Below are 22193 nucleotides of genomic sequence, written 5' to 3'. Positions count from 1 at the left end.
TCAGCAACAATTTACTGTGGGAGAGAACAAACCAGCTTCAAGCTGATGAGGAGATTGTGAAAAGATGCTGGAAGTGGATGGGACACACATTGAGGAAATCATCAAACTGCATCCAAAGCCATCGCTAACTTGGAATTATGAATGGAGACGGAAAAGAGGAAGACCAAAGAACACATTACTTCGGGAACCGGAAACAAACATAAAAGGGATAAATGGGGACTGGAAAAAATTGGAAAAGATTGCTCAGGACAGAGTTCGATGAAAAATGCTGGTAAGCGCCCCATGCTCTTCCATGAGAGGTAACAGGCGTAAGTAAGTACTCAAGTGTAGTTTCTAACAATTGTAAATTAAATTAAATTTTATTTATATCTCAAAAGTTCATATTTTACTTTTGGTATCTGTCACCTTATATTTAGCTCTTAATTGTTTGATTGATCTTAGTATTTTTACGATATAATATATATATATATATATATATATATATATAAAATTTATTGTTGAGTTTGCCAAATACTTCACAACTTACATATTTTCTTTGTAGATATGAATAGGGGTTGGTTTCTGATTGGTGAAGTTTTACGTGGTATACCGTTTGGTTTATATTTAAGACTTACAATCACTACTTCATTACCGCGTATATTATGTCGATGGCTTAAACTTGATCATTTATTAACTAATTTAACACAAGAAGAAATTGAACATTTAGATTCAGAATTAACACGTTTTCGCCATACTAACATGTTATATCAAAAAGATATTCCACCTAAAGAATTGTTACGATATCCTTTAAGATATGTTGAATTACCAGGTGGATCAAGAGGCCCTCTTAATGATTGGTTATTATCTGCTAAGAAACTAAGATCAATATGTTCAGTAATTGAAGATATTTCCGGTGTTACTGGTCTAATCTCTATGCAAAAGAAAACTAATTCACAAGCTAAAACAAGTGTAAGTTTTCATTGGTCCTGTCATTAATTAACAGCAAAGTATATCTGGTTTCATACGATTTTTCCCATTAATAAATATGACCTAATCAAGAATAATTAACGTTGTAAAGTAATGACATAAATTCATCATATTTCGCGATTTCTCATCTGCTGTTTAACTTCATCATAGACCTACTGCTGGAAAAAACGTTCTCATCGACTAAATTTTCAGGAATTGATCTCCTACCAGGAAGTCCACTTATCGACTTAGAATACTCAGATGACATAGTCCTGTTTGGTGAAGACGCTGATAAACTGCAGAGTCTTCTGTTAACACTGAACAACAATGCAAGGATATTTGGAATGCGTTTCTCCCCCTCTAAATGCAAATTGTTATTCCAGGACTGGCCTGAGTCAACACCTGAACTAAGGATAGTGAAGTAGTCAAACGCGTCGACAACTTCACTTATCTTGGAAGTCTGATCAGCCATAATGGGTTGGTGTCTGACGAAATCTCTCCACCGATTCAAAAAGCTTGTTTGGCTTTTGCCAACTTACGTCACGTATGGCGAAGACGAGATATCCGTCTATCAATTAAGGGACGAGTATACTGCTCAGCAGTTCGTTCTGTTCTACTTTACGGCTGCGAAACGTGGCCATTGAGAGTAGAAGATACTCGTAAGTTACTAGTATTTGACCATAGATGTCTTAGAAATATTGCTCGCATTAGCTGGGATAACCGGGTAAGTAATAGTAACGTTAGACACAAGATATTTAGGAATGATGGTAAATCAGTTGATGAGGTCATGAATCTTCATCGACTGAGATGGTTGGGCCACGTGTTACGTATGCCTGAACACCGATTAACACGACGCGCTATTCTGACTAGTATTGGGGATGGTTGGGAGAGAGTTAGGGGCGGCCAAACCAAAACGTGGCATCAGAGCTGGAAGTCGCTAACTTCTAGTCTGAGCGATGTTGGTAGATACAGACTACTTAGTTGGGATCCGCTTGACTATCGTAATCAATGGTTGTAGACTATGTGTAACATGGCTGATAATCGATCACAATGACGTAGGTGTATACACTTTCAGTCTTCCCTTAAACCTTGAGATTAAAATTGCTTCATATCTGTCTTTCTTCTTGTACTATTTCCTTATATACAATCTTTCTTTTATATATTACCACCACTAACTTAACTACTCCCATGAATTCGGTGTTCATCCTGTTGTGTTAATGAGCTATGACAACTTGGACCCATGCATATGTGTGCCTGGTCCTACGTTGTAGGTGACTGACTGAATTAAAATTGACTAGCTGATTAGAAACCAAATAAGAAGTGACAATTCATAGTCAACCTATAAATATTGACATTAATCAACACATGCGTATCTCTTATCGTTCTTCCATACTGCTTGCCTTTTACATTAAACCTCCACTGATGAGAACTTCGGTGTTATAAATATAGAGCATATCAGCCGATTTTTAATGATGCATACTATTATGCTTCGAGGTTGTAAGCAGATGATGAGAAATCGCGAAGTATGATAAATTCATGTTATTATTCTACAACGTTGATTGCTCTTGATGTAGTTAAATATATATCATTGTATTTTCAAGTATACTAATCAAAAATCTTATTCTTTTATAGATGCTTGGTTTTCTTCATCGTAAAGCAAGTTTGCTAGACACTCGTTTTGCTATGCCAGCCTATCAAATTTTTACTAATTTGTCGCAGACAAATATAATACACTTTGATTTTCAATCCTCTATAGATGTTGCTAGTTATTGGTTGACAAGTGAAACGATTTCACGCAGTTCTCCCCTTGGTAAATGTTTATTTATAATAAAGTAAACAATTTACTTATGTGTATTACACTAATCATATTTGTGTTTTTTCTACCTCTGTATAATGCGCATACATCTAACTATAGGTGACTTCACTCATAACTTTCTTTTCTGATTGGTTAACTTCATGAAGAACCTCAATTAAAGGTTAAGTAGTTTTTTGATTTCTTTATATACTACTCTTGTTTACAATCTAATCGTGCTCACCAGCATTCTCCATCCAACTCTGTCCTGGGCCTTCCTTTCCAGTTCTTTCCAGTTGTTATTCATCCTTTTCATATCCGCTTCCATTTCTCCGCGTAATGTGCTCTTTGGCCTTCCTCTTTTCCGCTTCCCTTCCGTATTCCAAGTTAGGGCTTGCCTTGTAATGCACATTGGTGATTTCATTAATGTATGTCCTATCCACTAAGGAAATGTTAATACTTGTCAGATTTAAACTATCTCTACTGTTTGAAGTAAATTTACGATGTTATAATCTCGGTAGTACAGACTTCTGAACAATATTATTTGCCAATTCCAGTAAATTGACGGCCGATCAATTTGGAGCTTTTAACCAAGTAATTTAGACTTGAAGTCATTCAGGTTTTTTTATCTATCAAATGTTTTCCCGTTCAAGTTACAGTATGACCATTTATTTAAGTGGTTAAAGTAGTCGTCAAGATACCCTGGAACTATGTTTCATGCTATTTGGCATTGCTGACTACCTCCGACCACCACCTGACATCTCAGGATAGCGCATGCCATGTCAATTCACTTAGAGTAGTGGCCACATTGGAACTTGAACTATAAAATTCGGCCAGTACTATGGAGGATTCGATATAAATGAAATTGGTCACACAGTGATATATATATATATATATATATATATATATATATATGGCATATATATTTTTTCTGTTCCAGGTCATAATTCAGTCAAGGATGAAATAGATTCAGAACATGTACCACCAATAGTACCAAAAGTTTCTTTTGAACCTATAGATGATGGCTCTTTGATTATTCCACAATGGCCAGAAGATATTATGTCTAAGTTTAGAGCTGTTTTAGCTGATGGTACAGAAGTATTTCCTTGTGGTGTCTGTGGATATCATCCAGCTGACTGTACTTATAATGTACGGAATTGGGGTGCTACACGTCACAATAAATCAAAGCGCAAAGGAGATATAGATGGAATTTTAAATCTTTTGGACGAATTAGCTGGCTTAGATGATGCTTATGGTTTTGTTATTCCAAGTGATGAACTTTTCTGGCGTTGGTTTCCCAGTTTATTTGCTGGTAAGTTTGATATTTTGTGATCACTGGTTTTTTATGTTTTCATTCGTTAAAAAGAAATTATAAAGAAGGAGTGAGCGTAGTTCACATTCTCATTTTCTTCTTAATATTTAAACTTTATGTTAGGTAATATAAAGCAAATGTGTGAATAACATGTTAATACAATCGATTTGACGAAACTATGTTAGTCTAACTGTTATTTGTTATAAACCAGCATTGATAACATTTTCTTTGATTCCGCTCTTTTTCTATTGGATTATCAACTCACGAAGATGCGATAGTTTTTTATTGAGGTGAATCATTAGTTGGCACTTGTTGTCTATTGTTTAGGTTTGTGTCAAATGGAAGGAAATTTATCAATTAGCTAATTCATTACATTGTCATGATTGTCTGCTGTTCAACGCTTGATTTGTACGTGTGCGGGTGACGAATTTAATTCGAGTAAATAGTTTCTTTTGTGACTGAAGTATCAGGGCTTCTTTCATAACGAAAGATTTTTTTCATCTTTCTTCTTCATAATCTGTTTAAATAGTCTGAATATTGACTAATCAGTTTCTAAGCATTCACAAGATTATTTCCCTGAAGAAGTCCTGACAAGTTAGCTGGACGAAACATTGGAATTATTTAAATTTCAATCGCTGAGACTATTTCAAATATAATTTTTGACATATAATGACTTCTCTATACTCGGCGCTCAATTTTTGTCAAGCTATTCATTCTAACCTTGACGAATATTTGTATAAATTATCTTTCTAATTAGTTTGGAAAGTCAAGAATGAACTGACGATATGACATATGCCAATAACAATATTCGTATCTCTTGTTCGATAAATAACAAGTCATATTTCTTGGTAATTTAAGCTACATGAAAGGTCTGCTTGATGGACCTTGATTATCTAAAGCTGTAAGTTTGTTAACTAAGTGGTTATGGCTCGTATTTCTATACAGTTCTTTTGTGTGTGCAGTTTTATTGTAGATTTTCTTATTTCTTTTACAGATCTCAATGTACCTTCTGTTTTACAACCTGTGAATGCACCACAACCGATAAGTAGACAATCTAATAACACCCGTTATTTGCGGAATATTCGTTTTCGTTTCTGTGAGAAAGATATGAATAAGAAGAATGATTTTCAAGAAGGTAATCGTTTATCTCGTGATAATAAACAAAGGATAGAAGTTCGCGATACTGATAGTATCCTAAAAGATATATGTCAGCAAAATGTTCTAGATGCATCAGGAAATATTGGGAGTATAAGTCAACATTTATCTGAACAGTTGTCATCATCTGAAAATAAAGAAAATGTAATCAATGGATATCCTTCGCAAGTATCTTCTAATTTCGCTCCTCGTAAAACAGGTATACGGAAGTTAATATTTTTCATGTTCATTTAGGACTCTTTATATTCTCATTCTTTAACCTTGCACTACTTTCCTGTAATTAGATTTTAGACTATTTAATTTATTCCCCAGTTTTATATTGCGCAAAATGAGAATCGAATTTTCATAATTAAACTACTGACTTCAGAAAACTCAATACAAACAAAAGCATCCGATTAATCTACATATCCTTATAGCCTTTACAAAATTTCCAAGTAATTGCTTCATACATGTAAATTAATTGAAGTTATTTACAGACTGAAATCTAAGTTTTAAGATTACTTTTAAATATGGTGTTAGAGTTTATTGATTAAAATATGCAACATTTCACTATTGGATCACAGCTTCAGAATATAATCCAATTGCTTTGATATGGCTTGTCGGATAGTACCATTATGTCCCATAAACGAAAGTGTAGTACCAAGTTGATTATATGTGTTACTAAGTTGAACTATTGTTTACTGAGTTTTTTTAAATACAACTTTATTAAAATCAACAATAATTAGTTCGCAATTGTTTCAACCATGAAACCAATACAAGAAACTGAGTGCCATATTTGTTTCACTTTTCTTTCAGTTGTGGTACGTCGAATACGTGGAATTCTGAGACAATTTAAAAGTAAGTTATTTATAATATTTAGCTTTATAATTGTAATTCTCTAATAGTTAGCTAACTTCAACCAATGGGTTATGTGCATAGATTCACATTTCATTTTTCATCAAATCCCTTTCTATGGATATTCATTCATATCTGATTAGAATGTGGAACATTATTTATATTTATTCGAAAGTAGATTTTATACATTTCTTCGTGAACCCATGTTGGACTAATTTTGAATGTGGATCATTATTTCTACACTTATGTGGCATTTATTGAGTATTCAGATCTTTAGAGAAAGCAGTGATCAAACTTCTAACTTCTTTTTCCTAAACATGTTGATAAAAGAAATTTGGTACACTGATTGCGACAATAAATAATTCATATGAGGAAAATAAACATGTATACTAAATCACAGTCAGTTATAACCAACATAGAGCTTGACAGATATATGCATCTGCTCAAGATGCCACAACATAACATCTGAGTGAACTGGAATTATCGGGATAGATGCAAGAATCGAAGAAGTATCAGTGATGGTAAGAATGATTAAGCATAAACAAGATAATTCGAGAAGAAGAAATGGATTAAAAAGTATGAGTATTTTTAAGACAAAGCTCGAATTCATTTGCACCCCTACGACTGATTATGCGTTACGTCACTCAACATTTCAAGCCATTAGTTACGATAATCGCGCAGATTTCAACCAGACAGACATTGTTTAATGAATGAGTTATAAGTGAAATTAGAGCCTATAGATAGCTGATAAGTACGTTTTGTCAGTTAATAGTTCACGAAATAGAAGCAATTAAAATAATAAAAACCGGTTAAGCTTATATTGATAAACATTTTATAAGTATGTGCAGTTCTTTTATAGTCCTAAAACATGGTTAACACTATGTGATTCCATATAAACTGCCTTGTTTCATTTGTTGAATAATAATAGATATTGGTTTTAAATACTACATAATGTGTGTATGTGACGCGCTCTGTTTGCATCATAAAGTTCTTTCTAGTTCACTATATTGTGTAACCTAGCGATTGGAAAAGTTTACAAATGCATTAGGTCCCACCAGAATTTCTAAGTCAAATATCAGTTTTCTGAAGAATGTAACTGTTTAGAAGTCTAATTGTGATGTCAATCTTATGGACAACTAAGTTGACTGTTATTGACATTAAAAATTATAGTTACACTTCATTAAGTCTCTGATTACTTTTGCTTTACTATCTAATGATCTAAATTTAACATTTATCTTGAAGTAACTGGATGTTAAATTTCAGTGTCCAATGGGTCGGAATGTCTTTTGCTGATTGGTAGTTCTATCTCACATTATAAACTTTTAGAAATTCACAAATCTTGTGGGTAATTCCAGCTAAGCTAACTGGTAATTAAGAGATTATGAAAATCATAGGACATTGCCCCTAACTGATGTACGCACATATTTTTCTTTCTTTCCAGAAAAACCGAGTTATGCTCAGTCGGGTCCTTGTAAGTGTTTCAATAGTTCATCGTTTGTTTTTGACGTCCATGTGCTCTTTTTACTGAATAAATATTCATATTCAATTGGAGTGAAATGTGAGCCATCCGGCCACCATAGGTATTTAATATTTGTGGCATTGTTTCGAATTAAGCATAGACTAGTTTGCCGTTTCAAATTAAACTAAATTGAATATAATTAGCCTTCATTATTACTCTCAATTATTCAGCCATAACAGTCTTACTACTTATCAGTAATAATGTGTGTTGGCATAATGTAGCCATGAATGTACTTTCGAAAAATGCTTTTGTTGATATTATAACTGCAAAACATAACTGTCTATCATTATTCAAATCGTCATTCATCCAATAGACCAAGTTTCATTGTATTTATTAATTTAATGTTATCACGAAGTTCATCTACAAACCTTAATCAGTTAATACTGTTTATATTATCTACTTGGCGTATATTATTACGTTGTCATAAACTTGGAATCTATTGGAAAAATTAATACTATATAACCTTGAGTTATTGGATTTGCCCTCAGTAGGTAATCTTTATTTCTATAAGCATAGAATATCCATATTTCTGTATGAATACGTTTAGCTCTAGTTGTGAAAGGATTTCACTAAGAAAAGTATCTGTATGATGGATGTAGTCAAAAGTGATGTTCAAATCACTTGAAACTCAAGCTTGTTCGTCAATTTATTTATTTATTTATTTGAACACATAAATATTGGTACAAGGAAGCACCAGATACATATGCGCCACACAAATCTCATTTGATTTGTGTGAGGGCTGTGATACTGCCCAGGAGCCCAAACTGAAGCAGGAGTTCGTCGATAAGATTGTAAGAGCGTATTCCTCTATTCATCTATTACAATTTAAAAAGTTGGAAAAAATCGTAGAGGTCATCCTGTATGCACAACTTAATTAAAATCATAGAACAATTATTCTTAATAACTATTATATATAGACTGTTCTTTAATTTCTGATTTGGTTTATGTCAAACTCTAGGAGTCAAAATCCCTTATAATATTTTCCTAGAAAATGTTCTAGACATAAAATTATGTTTACTGATGTTAGTTTGTTGGTAAGTTATCGTTGTATCAGTTACTATTATATTAAGGGATAATAAATACTCAGAAACTTAATTTTATCTGTTTTTAATTTTGGTAATAATTATTCAAACGAGTATATAATTCTTCGTAATAAAAATATTTGTTGCCCTTTTGGCTTACTCTCTGATTTGTTCTTGTTCTTTTTTCATGAACAGATGATTTGTATCTTCGTGCTCCTCGTTGTACTTGGTCTAAGTTGGAAGATCGTTTGGTTAGTTATGTTGTATTAAGATTTTCTCTTCACCCTGTCTATTTATTCTCTGTTTATATTAAGATTACTAAACTAGAGAGTGAGAAATTTACCTTTTCGTCATAGTACGTATACTAAATCATTTATATTTCAGTGTAATAATTCATATGATGCGTTATTCACATTCATCTTATCCTAACGTCAAGTTTGTTGTTCTGCCGTTTTTATTTTAGAAGTAAATTAAATAAATGTACAAATGAGAATGTAAATCCGTGTTAAGTTAGCTTATGGTTTTGTCTATGCGTATTCGCTCAATGAAAAATAAATGAATTAACTGTCAGTATAGGGTTGTGGAGATCGTTGAACTTCATTGAAAATCAAGAACCGATCAAAGTTAGATAACCACCGAGGACATGGAAGCACTGGGTAATGTTTGCTGATTGCTGAGGAGTCCCATACTAGGACGAAACGGCCACCCAGTCTCTCAGGTTTCCAATGCTTGCCTAACTTTGATCGGTCCTTGATATCAATGACAAATGAACTTATTTTTCTTTCCGATAATTTTCAAACTAGTTCGCTTTAAACTTAGCAGTTCAAGTATTCGATAAAGTAATGAGTCCATACTTCCATAATATTTTGAATACATTTTTATTAGGAAATAATATGTATGTATGCTTGTCATCTCGTCATGGTAATATTTTTTATTTTTCCAATAATAATGTATTTTCGTGGTGTAAAGCGCCAGTTTGTTTTTATGTTTAGTTAGTTACCTGTAGAGTTGCATCTTTGTTGATCGCTGGAGAAAATCGTAGAGAGTATGTTAGTGCACCTTATGCATTCGTCCGAGATGTACTGTATCGTTATATCCCTCAGGTAAACTGACAAACTTTATTTTTGCACTATGTAATCTTTATACACCTATTTTTCATCATGCAATCAGAGAACATCAACAATCAATAACGCGTCAAGACCATACACTATTTTTCATTTTCATAATTTACTTACAGTATGTAAAGAATATGTATTTGTAATCGCTTTTCATATTAATACACACTTAAGATCATTTTTCTACGGACTAGTTTTGGTTTTTATAATGACACTTATCTGTGGTGTTCACATCTTTCAACATCAATTTATACAGGTTTATTAGATTTGGTCGACTACTTTTCAAATTAATTAAACTTCTTAATCATTAACATCATTCATTATACATGTAAAGTCTTGTATTTAGAAATCAAATGTACTACCAAAAATTAGTGGTTAAAAATAATGATACTTGTCTAGAAATGTTATTTCTAATGGGCTTTAGTATACACTGAGATTGCTATTGAATTACATATTTGGGAACCGTGATTTGACATATTTTTCTTTTGATCAGTCATATCAATGGGAAAATTTTATGCATCACCATCGTGTCCTTACTTTCTTCGACCTATGAATTCAGTAAAACAATCCAGTGTATGTTAAATAGTGGAACAGTCAATTTTAAGTCAATTTTAAAGTTTTCCCTTTAATATTCTGTTTAGTTACAGTTTAAAAATTCAACATTTCTTGATTATTTGTTTGTTTAGGTTGGAAACATTTAATTTGTATTTAGTCTGATGATTTACAGTTCCAGTAGTTACGTTTTATATTTTTATCTGCTGTCAGCATTTGAATAATTCCACACTTAATTAATACTGGTCATACAGGAAAACCATGTATTCTGATCATCTATCCATCAACTAGCATCGCCAAGTCAATATCATACATGATGTCGTTCAAAATAATCAACATAGTTTTTCTTGTATTTTTGAAATGTCACTTGTGACCATTTTTTTTGAAGAGCACCATTCATTTAAATTTTATTATCTGAATATAAGGTTTTTCCTGTGTTTATATTCATCATCATATTATCCTTAGTTGTGATTGCTTTCAATATTGTGAATAATTAACCTCTCGTCAGTTGTTTCTAAAACTTTATGCTCTAACTATTGTGCTGTATACTAATATTATGTCACACCAATCAAATTGTGCTGTCCCGTTGTTTTATTTAAAAAGGTCAGTTTTATATGTGTCATGTATTCATTCAACAGAATTTTTCCGTTGCTGCTTTAGTGCAGTAGGTTAACACAGGTTTCTGATTGATAAGCGTCCCGGTTCGAAACATCCCTGCCATTCACGAAGTAGTTGATCAGTTTAGTGAGACTTCGCCCGTTCTAGCTATCGTCACACTCTTCATTTGTTTCCTTTCTGCTTTTATTAACAGCTGCACTGCTTAAAAACTCCTGCAACTTGTGCCAGGAGACTTAAAAATCTTTTGTTAAGCAAAGGACCTGAATGGGTATCAGGCAAATTACTATTCACACGTGTTTGTAGTCGGCCGGACTGGCAGTCAAAGGTAAATCATCTTTGTTTTTTGTTTTGTATTTATAAAAATAGTATTCATTATAAACTAACATCAGCTTGAAATCTGCTCATGTTCGAAGAACTTTAGACAACATCGTTTTATTGTAGTATAGAACTTTTCGGTATTGTTTATCCTTAACTTAGCACGAAGTTGAATCAAGATGGTGTTTGTTTATGAAGAAAACTATTTTAAGACTATATACCTTTTCATTGAAGCCCTCACAAAATTACCTTTTCGCTTGATACTATCCTGTTTTCTCAAAAGTATTTTTGTATTTTCATGCTCCCGTTATGTGTTTTATGTATTTATTTTATGCTACTTACAAGTAGCTGAGATTGTATATCGAAACGTTTACTAAATTTTTCAACCATCTTTATTCATCTGTATAATTCCGTTACGTCAATGTCTCAATGATTTAGTGAATATTATCGAACGTTAATTTTTTCTCACGTAATATGTGCAGTCATTCGTTTTTTGCATTAGAAATAAACCGTTACTCAAACAGTAAAAAAGAAAACAACACACCAACTCATTTCTTACGAACTCAGGTCTTGCTAGACATGAATACATCTTGTAATACGTAGATTAAATGTTATCTGATCCATTCCTCTAGTCATATAAAACATAATAATAGTAATAATGATAGTAGACCATGGATTCTTGTAAAATTTATGCTGTGTGAAAAAATCAATGAGGTTTGACAGATTTTATGCTTACATTTCTTTTTTCCAGTAGTGTACACTTTTTTATAAAATTTGTTATTAGTACGTCGGTGCTTGCGATAGTCGTTTTACACTTCTATTTAATCTACAGATTATTTGTTTTCCACTTTATTTTCGTGAATAAAAATTCATTCAAGCATTTTCATTTCGCTTTTCTTTTAATCCAGTATAATTTTGGAAGAGAGAAATGGCGTAATATGTGTAAAGAAGAAATAGAAAAGGCTAGAATTATTTTTCTAGAGTTAGTGCATAATATTTTGATCACATTTATGCCAAAAATTCTAGTGAGATTGACTAGTTTAAATGCAAAACGTAAGTTGTCACTACTTCTTCCTTGTTAGGATTTTTTTGGTCGTAGAATTGATTATTATATTGTATTGTTGTAATAGTTATGTCAATAGGTTCCTCCTCTTCAGTGTCTTTATCTTATGGTTATTGTATGATCTGTCTTCCAATGTTATTACTACCACTACTGTTAGTAGTATAACTATTATTATTATTACTATTATTATTATTATTGTTATTAATATTATTAGGTGGTTGTCGTTCAATTGACAATTTCGAAAAGCTGGCCAACCAAGGAGTAGATAAATCCTTATCAATTGGATCGAGTCGATCGGAATTGGAGTCTAGCTATGAATTGATACGTTTATATGATTCAAATGATCAAAATGTGTTACCTGAAGTTGGGGATGATCGTCTCTTGATTGTGCTGTATACAATGTATAATTATATTCTCGTAAGTTAATGGCCCTTATGATGTCAATCAAGAATTGAGCGGATAGTCTTTCGTATTGATACAATAGAGTCAAATATTTGAATGAATGCAAATAATGTAATTTCTGCGTAAATATGTTACAATTTAAGGTTAGAACAATGTTATCACTGTATGCACATTAATATGAAACCTGAATATTGGATAAAGGTTTATATCTTCTGAATAATATGGAAAAACTTGTATTAGAATGTTATTAATTACTAGTTCTAAGTAATATATTCACTGTGATAATTATAACCTGTTAGTGTTTATATTTTAGTTGACGAGATGCAGGTTTTTGTTTCCTTGCACAGATTTAACTAATTAACTAACCATTAACTGATAAATCTTCAATGTTGGGATTTTATGAGCTCTGATACATATGGCAGTAATTTGGAATTTGTAGATTTGATTTTTTTTTTACAAAATACATGATCATTTAGATCCAGTTGCATACTATAATGTTTGTTCATTTTATTGAATCAAAAGTTGATAAGATTATTCATCATAATGACAGGAGAACCATTGATGGATAGTATATAATGAAGCAGAATAATTTGGTTACCATTTGTCATTCTGTCAATTGCTTGTCAAAAGTGTCTCGATAGTATAATTTATCGATCAATAATAAATTTATTTGTAAGGATTTACATTTTCCCATTGATGTTAATGACGACGTCCTGGTTTTCCCTGCTTACTATTATCCAACTTTAATGAAAAGTTGTGAATAAATTAAAATACTGAAATAATCTATTTAAAATGGATATATGCCAATAGGGAGTCCTTAACAATCGAAAATGCAAACCAAAAATAAAATTCATATGCGTTACACAAACTAGTGGCTATCTGAACTCAGTAGTCAAGTAGATGGTGAGTTAGGCACTTACAATAAAAGATACAGGGTTAAAATCTCATAAATTCCAATACACCTGCATCCAGCTGACGAGTCTTAAATAGGAAGAAACGTTCCTCCTGGATTCCGCCACCCGAATCTAAAGACACTTAAATCCTATTAGGCTTGTGCTTTTCAAATAGTACACCTAGTAACAATACAGTTAAGCTCTCTTGTCGAATATACATTTAAATATCGAGTCCTCAACTGAGATAATTTCAGTTTTAAGTAAAAGTTTTATCTATAATATTATTGTCTATAGTATTATGCCTCATCCTACATCAATCATTTGTGGCAATTTTTCCTATCACAATTATAACAATTTTAATAATAATATAATTAGCGAGATATACTTATCATACTGCTTTTTTCAACTAATACGTCAGCGATTATTTCGTTTTAGTTGAGTTATCTCTACGAATTTCTGTTACCCTATTGTTGTTTTGATTGAATATTTACTTTCAGGCTTCTTTTCGATTCTCTTCTAACCCATCGAATTCACCAGCTTTCAATGAATCTGTATTTTTTTGGGTTATTAAATATTATCCAAAACCACAAGTTAATCATGCTTTAGCATTACTGATGAAAAATCATATTGTAAAACGTCCCAAAGCATATGAGAAAAAAGTAAGTTAGAATTTATTTTGTTAACTTTAGTGAGTGATAATTTTGTTAAACATCGTTTGGTATTCTGTTCAATTTAAATGAGAAAAGCTTTATTTTCGTCTCCAATCGTATAAATTTCATTTACTTCTGCTTGATATTTCTTCATGTCACATTTTTTGGGCTATTTAGAGAACATAGTAAATGACTTTAAATGAACCAAGGCAAGAGAAATAGAGTATTTAACATATGATTCTCGGGATTTAGTTCTTTTGCTAACTTAAATACCACTATCTTACATCGTCTTTTTTAAAGTCTCCTATTGAGTATATTTTTGACGACATTTAAGCTAAAAAAAATTCAAGATTAAGGTTGGTGTTTATCTTAGGATAAGTGTCTAGGATTTACCTATGTGTCACTGATTCTTGATCAAGTGCTGATTGGAGGCAATCACGTAAGATATACTTCAATGTTAGCTTTATTATATTATAAGTTGATTTACACCAAAAGTTTTATATCTTCAGCATTTCATTCAGTTTGAAGTCTAACATAAACTCAGCAGTGTCTAAGTCGTTTTGATTTGATTTCTAGTTAGTTCTACATTATAACCATAAGTTTTTAACTGTCATGCCTAATAGTAATATCAAGCATATTAAGTTTTGAGTTTTCCGTTTTTATCACATAAATTACTGATGCTGAAAATCTCCATAATAATTTCTGTTAAATGTATATATGAATTTACTTTTGTCGTTCCATTTTTATTGTTACTAATGCCCCATCAAAAAGTCAGTCCTACCATTTATCAGTAATAGATAGATAAAAGCTTTTCAGTTATGTGTTGACATTAACATGAAAGTGATCTGAATCTAATAACTTAATAGATCTTTTTTTATATCATTTATTACTGTCACTATTATTCAATAATAATCATCTCTCCTAATTAAGGCCGACTGTGATAATTATCTGTTGCTTGATTAATAAACAAAAATTTTCACCTTCCAATAATTGATAAAGGTATATATATATTATCTTGTACATCTTCTGTCTGTCTGGTTGATTAAAATCAATATCGATTTATAGTTATTTTCTTTTTTCCCCAAACCATCATTTTTCTTTGTCAAAATTACTACAAACGTTTTTCTCTCCATTTATTATTGTCTTTTCCGCTAAACGATTACCATTAAGTTTGTAGGCGAATATACAATTATATACATCAAAGTTATTTACGTATTCATTTGATTTTTGTAAATTATTCTCACTTATTAACTGTACATGTGTTGATTTTGCTTTTTTACACAACATATAATGTGATCGGTTAACATTGGTTGTGTTTTTCTTCTCTCACTTATTTCTTTTTCTTGTTGCATTTATCTCTTTTAGTCTGATCCAGGTTTTCGTCTTGTCAATTCTATTTGTATTGCTCTTACTCATAGGTAAGTAAATTTCTATGTTTTCTCCTTAATAAATTTTATTTAGTGTACTAATGTACTTTTAATTCTTTTGGAGTTATGCATGCTCTTTAGTCTGTGATTTAGTTATATGGTATTATCTTAATAGTTTGATAGGTTAATCGTTCTTTTAAAATCAAATGGTGTATTTATTTTCATAAAACTTCCGGGTTTTTAACGTATATCTTCGTTTAGTGAGTGTGATATGAATTGCTTGTAGCCGAAATATTTATACAGTGTGATCATGCACTGTTTGAAAGTTTGATCTTATTCTTATGTACGGAAATTTATGGCTCTAAGCTTATTACTTCTATATCATATATTGTTCCAATAGTTTACACATTTTATTAAAGTAAGAACGTTTACTGCGTTTTCATTTAAAAATCTGTCTGATTTTTTAATCTATAGATTGTGATATTATTGTTTTTCTCCTCTTCTAAGTTTTGTTTGATTTACTTGTGATTGAGTATTCGAACAACCTAATCAAATGGGTCACAATTTGATCACAAGTTGAATGGTAATCTTCATTTAATTGACAAATAACTTATGTAACTCAAGTCGCTAATAATTCATTGTTTTCTTCACTTTCATTTCATAGTTTCTGTCAATTACTACTTATTGTTACTTTGTATTTCAATACTAAATAGATTTTCACGTTGGACACATGGTGAATTTTTTACACAAGTGAAATATATTCCAGAATCTTATTCAATTTGGACTAGTTCTGTTAACCATTTGAATTTATACCGTAATGTAGTTCAAAACAAATCAAGGAGAAAAACTCGTTCGAGCGTACAGACAGAAGAAGAAGAGGAAAAAGAAAAAGAAAGCATGACTGACAATGAAACACCAGAACTGAAAAAAATAATTCACAAACATTTATTTTCTGACATCACAACCGGTGGTTGTGTAGCTTTCTTTTTGGAACAATTCTTATTTTATCCAGTAAGTGTAAATACTTGCCCTCTATTTTAAACAGAATGTTAATGTTATGTATTTATTGTTATTGTGTTTTATAATTATTGTGTTATTGGTCTTTTTGACTTTCATTAAAGATTATTTAAGTTATTTTTCTATACTCTCTAAATGCTCCTTAACACATGGTATCTTAAAGTAATAACAATTCCATTTACGATACTGTCTGTATAAACAGTACAAAATCAAATTAAATATAATTAGATAAATTTGGAAACTATATGAATTATAATCTGTTTTCACTTGTGAAGGTTTGTTAACTATAAATTTTTAGAATTTAATCCAAATCAGGTTGTATACTTGTATTCCAAAAGAAATTGAAGGATGGAAATGGAAAATTGTTCATTGGTAGTAAATACAGTATTTAAACATTTTCTTTAGTACCAGTAGAAACTATTGACCTCTTCTAAATAGAACTATAGAGACATCTGATTTGTAATGTTTAGATGAATACAATCGACAATCAACTTAGTAACTGATATGAATCAGTTGTCAGGGTTATTAAACTACTTATAATCTAGAGAAGCATAATAATTAATTATTTTGTCTAAGTTTGATCTGAAATTTTGTGAATCGTAAGTGTTTTCTCACAACCATTTTATCACAACTTCCTGTAGGTTTATCGACTAAATCATTGAATGTTCGTAATAGTTGTTATCCGATCGTCTAGCCGGAACTAGTTGTTTAATGGTTTTCGAACATGTGACCTGTTGGCTGGTAGTTGTATTCTTACGCCACATGATCACTAACATTTTCTATGATAAAAAATAGGTTATATATGAAAACAAAAATTTAGTATCATGTGAAAGAAAATAAGATTGTTTTGATTTACATAATCAGTTACATTATGCATATTTAGGGATGTCTGTTTATCAATCCAATAGTTTTCTCGGTGGTTATTCTGTCCTAAGAGTGGATTTATGATAAAAATTTACTTTATAATAACTGGTTAGGTTGCATTGATGTTTTATATCATAAACAATAGAATATAAACTATTCAGCTTTTCTAAGAGCTTGTATCATTAGTTAGGTATAAATCAATTACCTTATTGTAATGCTAAGTATTATTAACGTAACTTATATTTGATGTTGTTGTTCTATCTCATGATGTAATGGTCACCACATTTTTTGTCATAACTATCTGTTTTCAGTATTATCACATCACTTATTTATTTGGGATTCTATGAAGTTAGTCTATTTTTGGTGATGTTGCATTCTCTAAGCCGAATGGTTTAGTCGTGAAGCTTTTATTATCCTTTTAAACAGCATACTTCAAAGAGTAATTAGCTATTAGTCTGTCCCATCATAAACATTAAAAGTCCAACTCCATATCCATTTAGCTAACATTATTCTTTATAATTTGATATTATTATATATTATTTTTCATTTTTATCTGTTTCATCTAGTTTGTTGATGTTCAAATATCCATCAAAGTGGAAGATATTTGTTTAGTTGGTAATGGTCAAACATATTCAGGTGAGTAATATATATATATATATATATATAATTTACCTAAATATAATGGAGTGTTTGTTCTATAATATTTGATCATATAAGTTGAAGAATTTGCACATAATTCGAAATAATTTTTATTGAACTTTAAGTTGATATTGGAGTTCCTAAAAGTTTCTGATATTATTTTGCATTTTTACCTACGCCAGTGTATATTTTAAGCAGACTATAATATGTACATATATTTTGTGCTTACTAAATTATGTTTTAAAAATGATCGTATTCATTATCATCATGTACTTTGGGAATTTAACATGTATAAATTCTTCAAGAAGAGTCTAGAGTCTCACCATTGTTTTTTTCTGTATTTGGGTTATTTTTAAGATTATTTCTTTAAAATAAAATACAATCATAAGTTATCTCATGTTCCCCCATCAATTTATTGGACATTTAACCTGTAATATACACCACGCTGTTGTGTTATAGTAGATTACTTGTTAGCAAATTCAATTTTCAATCTTCAAATAATAAGTGAGAAACATCTTTTTTTTGCCTTTAACTTTTTGGGTTATTATATAGCTATGCCATTAAATTTCTTTTCTAAAACTGTACGTAAATTTCGAGTAATAGTAAATAAACCTACACTTAGTGATTAAATTTCTTTAATTAACTAAATAAGTAAAAGAGAACAGACAAGGTTGTTTTTCATCATTCTCTTATTTTGCAGTTCACTATCCTAGTGACAAGTTATACGATTATTTTTAAATAATTCATTGAGTTCATTTATTTATCAGTCAGCGTATTGTAGTTTATTTTTTAGTTCCGATAATATTTTACTGATCATATTTTACAGATGATACTGTCGATTCACTACCATTACGAGCACCAACAACACAAAACTCTTCAATGCAAATGAAACCAACTGAATTACGCAAAGATCTATTATATCGCATGGGTGTGTCTAATGAACTTCTAAACGATCCATTGTTTGTTGGTGAATATAGTTCTATGCGACATTCACGTTGGTTCGATCATCATTTATCATTTAATGGTGGTTATATTCAAGCAGTTTTAACAAATAATAATAACGTGGAAAAAACCGACTGGAGTTTGCCGAAATTGTCGAAATCTCTTATAAATTCATTAAAGCCATTAGTTAAGCAGACTAGTAAATCACTAGTTTTTCAAATGCATGATCTGGGTGTGATTTCTTCGAACGATGGTAATTTAATTGAAAATGAAAATGGAGTCGATGTGGATATGGATGTCAAATTAGAAAATAGTATATCATATCGTCTTGAAGAATACATTCAAACAAGTCTATTTAGTGGTCGCTCTGTCATGGAAATTAAAGTCAGTTTATAACAATAACAGTAATTATAATAATTCTATTGATTGTATATGTGTTCTGTCATCGGTTAGTTACTCCAAGGTTAACGCTATAGCTTAGTATAAACCGTAAAATATTGTTTAATAAGTAGTCTGCAAACTATATATCTTAATTACAAAGTAACTTAGTTGCTAGCTCATGGATAAAAATATTCAAACTTCATTCAAAACTTCCTACAAGTTGGTTCTTAAATACAGATCACCAAACAAGTTTTGCAAAATTTTCGCATTTATCTTAGTGTCAGGATAACTATATTGCTTTTAACGACATATGTCGATCACTGTTGATGGATGACTTCTAAGATCTAATTGGTGAAGAGATTTTTATCATTGAGGATTATTTCGTTTTAAATCCATTTGTCAAATTTTATTGTCTTATTAAAGTTTAGTGCTTTACTATTAGGCTGAAACACGTCTGGGATTCCACTACTGATCACATTTTATTTATTATTCACTATTATTGTCAAAAATAGGTTTACTTTCATGGCACTTTGTAATTTTGATAACCCCTTCTTACCTATTTACTGACTGACTCACCTTTGTTTATAGCGGTTATAAAGAACTATATTCTAGTGTATTGAAAAGCTTAATCCCTCCATAAATTTCCATTTTGACATGTTTATAAGTATTTCAGTACATGTATCTTAGTATTTGTGAGTTTATTTAGTCTATATTTTGTTACTCAATTGAGTTATCATTACTCAAGACAATCAACTAAGCAATAGAACACTAGCTCAGTACTTTAGAAGCTTTAAATCATTTTTATCGTGTTTATCGATATAGCATTTTCTTAGTGCTCGTGTTATTGGAAAATACTGTAGATATACCATTGAATATGATGTATTCTGAAAATTTTATTTCAATACATTAAAGTATTAGTGAAACGTATTTCCAAATGGTGTTATTTTTTAAAATACCTTTTTAGCAAAATATTGGTGATCGAAGCAATGTTTCAAATGCATTACAAAATCTATTGGACTCTCGCATGGTTAGTTTGCGTAGTTGTTTTGTGTATTTATTTTGTCTAATTTCTTTATAAAAATTGTAATACACCAAAATGACATTTATAGATATATTGCATGGCGATATAAAGCTTCTAATACTTCCTTTTTCTTCTATGTAATCAGAATGAATTCTTAATGTTTTCATTTGCATGTGAATTTTTTCTATAATTAGGTATTCAATGTTGGCAGCATTTATTCTCGATTTGTTCATCATAAACATATACGCCTTTGGCTTGTCCATTTAAAACCGAATATGAATCTTCGTTCTAATGTTGTTATCCGAAATTCGGCACAATTGACTAAGGATAATAGACTGGAACCTACTCATCCACCAAAGCGACCAAGGTAAGTATTAACATTTAAAACAATACTACTTTTTTCACATTTGTACCCAATTGTCTAATTTAGTTTTCATAAACATTTCACATCTGTAAACGTATTATCAACGACCACGACTTGTACCTCATAGTAGTTGTGTTCTGCTCTAGAAATCCTGGAGAGTTTTGTTCACTTCACCCTGCTAGGGTTGTGTTTCACTTTTATATTCATTTATCATTTGCGATAGTTAATTATCATTTGTTGTCAGTAATAATACTATTTTTCCCGAACTTTTATTTCAATATACATTTATATGACTTGTAGATTAGGTTCAGCAGTGTCCGATAACAGTGAGAACCAAAGTGATCCCAAAACCTCAATTAAGGACTCTTCCAATACGAACACTGTCCCTACAGGTTATTTCTTCCCACAACCTTGGTTCTCTGAAGTTGGATCTCCTAAACCAAGATTGTTCTGCGATGTTTTACAAAGTTTATGTGCTCAACTTTCTAACTGTGGTGGAACTACACTGGCATTATTCGCTCAACAACATCAAACTTTATTTGGTCAGCAGGCAATTCGTCAATTATTATACGTAAGTTTTCATATCTCTGTCGAATAACTAATTACATCTAGTGATTTTTTAAAAAAATGATGGTCTGTAACAACTGCTCATATTTGGATTTTTTCCTCATTGCTTGTTTTAATGTCAGAGTGGTAATATAACCATTATTAAAGAAATCAAAAATGTTTGTTGAAATATATACGTAGTAATCAGGTAATGGGGCTACTTTATTTTCTATTCCCAGTTGATACTATTTCGTTAACTTTTATGATCACTGAATTTGATTATTAAAGTGTACCTAAATGTGTACTACTTCTAGCACATTTAAGATTAATTATTGTCATCGAAGTGATAAATTAAGTATACAAGTAGTTCCTTACACACAACTTTCTCATACTCTAGTGTTACAGTTTTTTTCCACATTCGTCTATGATGTAAATGTTCAATTTTCAACTTCTCGTTCATAGTGTTCTATCATATGAGTAGTTCTAAACCATTATTTCATGTCAGCTTAATGAAGGAATTAAACTATCATGTTTTGCTCTAAATGAATGAAATGTGTAAAGTTAATTTAAAATGCGATTTTACTTGATCGCCTTTGCTCTAAAAAGCGAAGTCAGTCGTATCCATTTGGAATTTTAAAATTAATATATCTTTGTAGCAGTCAGTCCTAGACAACATAGAATTTAATAGAAATATGTATTAATCTAGCTTACTACACCGTATATCATGACAGTGGTTAAAGGAGTTAGTAAGATGACGTACAAAAGCATAGTAATAATGTTAATAATTACAGTGGAACATTTAAAGAAAAATTGAATTCAACTGTGTCATTGCGCTGCTGTTTTCGAATCATGTCACTCAACATCT

At 30.9% G+C, this 22193-nt stretch overlaps 1 protein-coding gene across 1 annotated transcript in view; it reads left to right on the top strand.

Moving 5' to 3' along the window:
• Smp_133040 (hypothetical protein) overlaps positions 1-21397 on the top strand; it is a gene marked incomplete at its 5' end in the record, with an annotated part of 41471 nt that extends 20074 nt beyond the window's left edge. The window contains 19 exons of the mRNA XM_018793494.1: positions 542-948; positions 2578-2755; positions 3678-4049; positions 5044-5403; positions 6000-6041; positions 8775-8830; positions 9572-9682; positions 11058-11189; positions 12088-12232; positions 12457-12659; positions 14035-14196; positions 15553-15605; positions 15955-15972; positions 16268-16373; positions 18002-18071; positions 18901-19400; positions 20362-20424; positions 20613-20785; positions 21083-21397. Coding sequence (XP_018648000.1) covers positions 542-948; positions 2578-2755; positions 3678-4049; positions 5044-5403; positions 6000-6041; positions 8775-8830; positions 9572-9682; positions 11058-11189; positions 12088-12232; positions 12457-12659; positions 14035-14196; positions 15553-15605; positions 15955-15972; positions 16268-16373; positions 18002-18071; positions 18901-19400; positions 20362-20424; positions 20613-20785; positions 21083-21380 — 3449 coding nt within the window. The 3' untranslated portion in view covers positions 21381-21397. The remainder of the gene's footprint in view (positions 1-541; positions 949-2577; positions 2756-3677; positions 4050-5043; positions 5404-5999; positions 6042-8774; positions 8831-9571; positions 9683-11057; positions 11190-12087; positions 12233-12456; positions 12660-14034; positions 14197-15552; positions 15606-15954; positions 15973-16267; positions 16374-18001; positions 18072-18900; positions 19401-20361; positions 20425-20612; positions 20786-21082) is intronic.
• Between the last annotated feature and the right edge of the window lie 796 nt (positions 21398-22193).

This window comes from Schistosoma mansoni, chromosome 1 (assembly GCF_000237925.1).
Source record: "Schistosoma mansoni strain Puerto Rico chromosome 1, complete genome".
In the NCBI taxonomy this organism is placed as follows: Eukaryota; Metazoa; Platyhelminthes; class Trematoda; order Strigeidida; family Schistosomatidae; genus Schistosoma; species Schistosoma mansoni.
The sequence above is the reverse complement of the archived record's forward strand: the minus strand, read 5'-3'. Positions and strand labels throughout refer to the sequence as shown.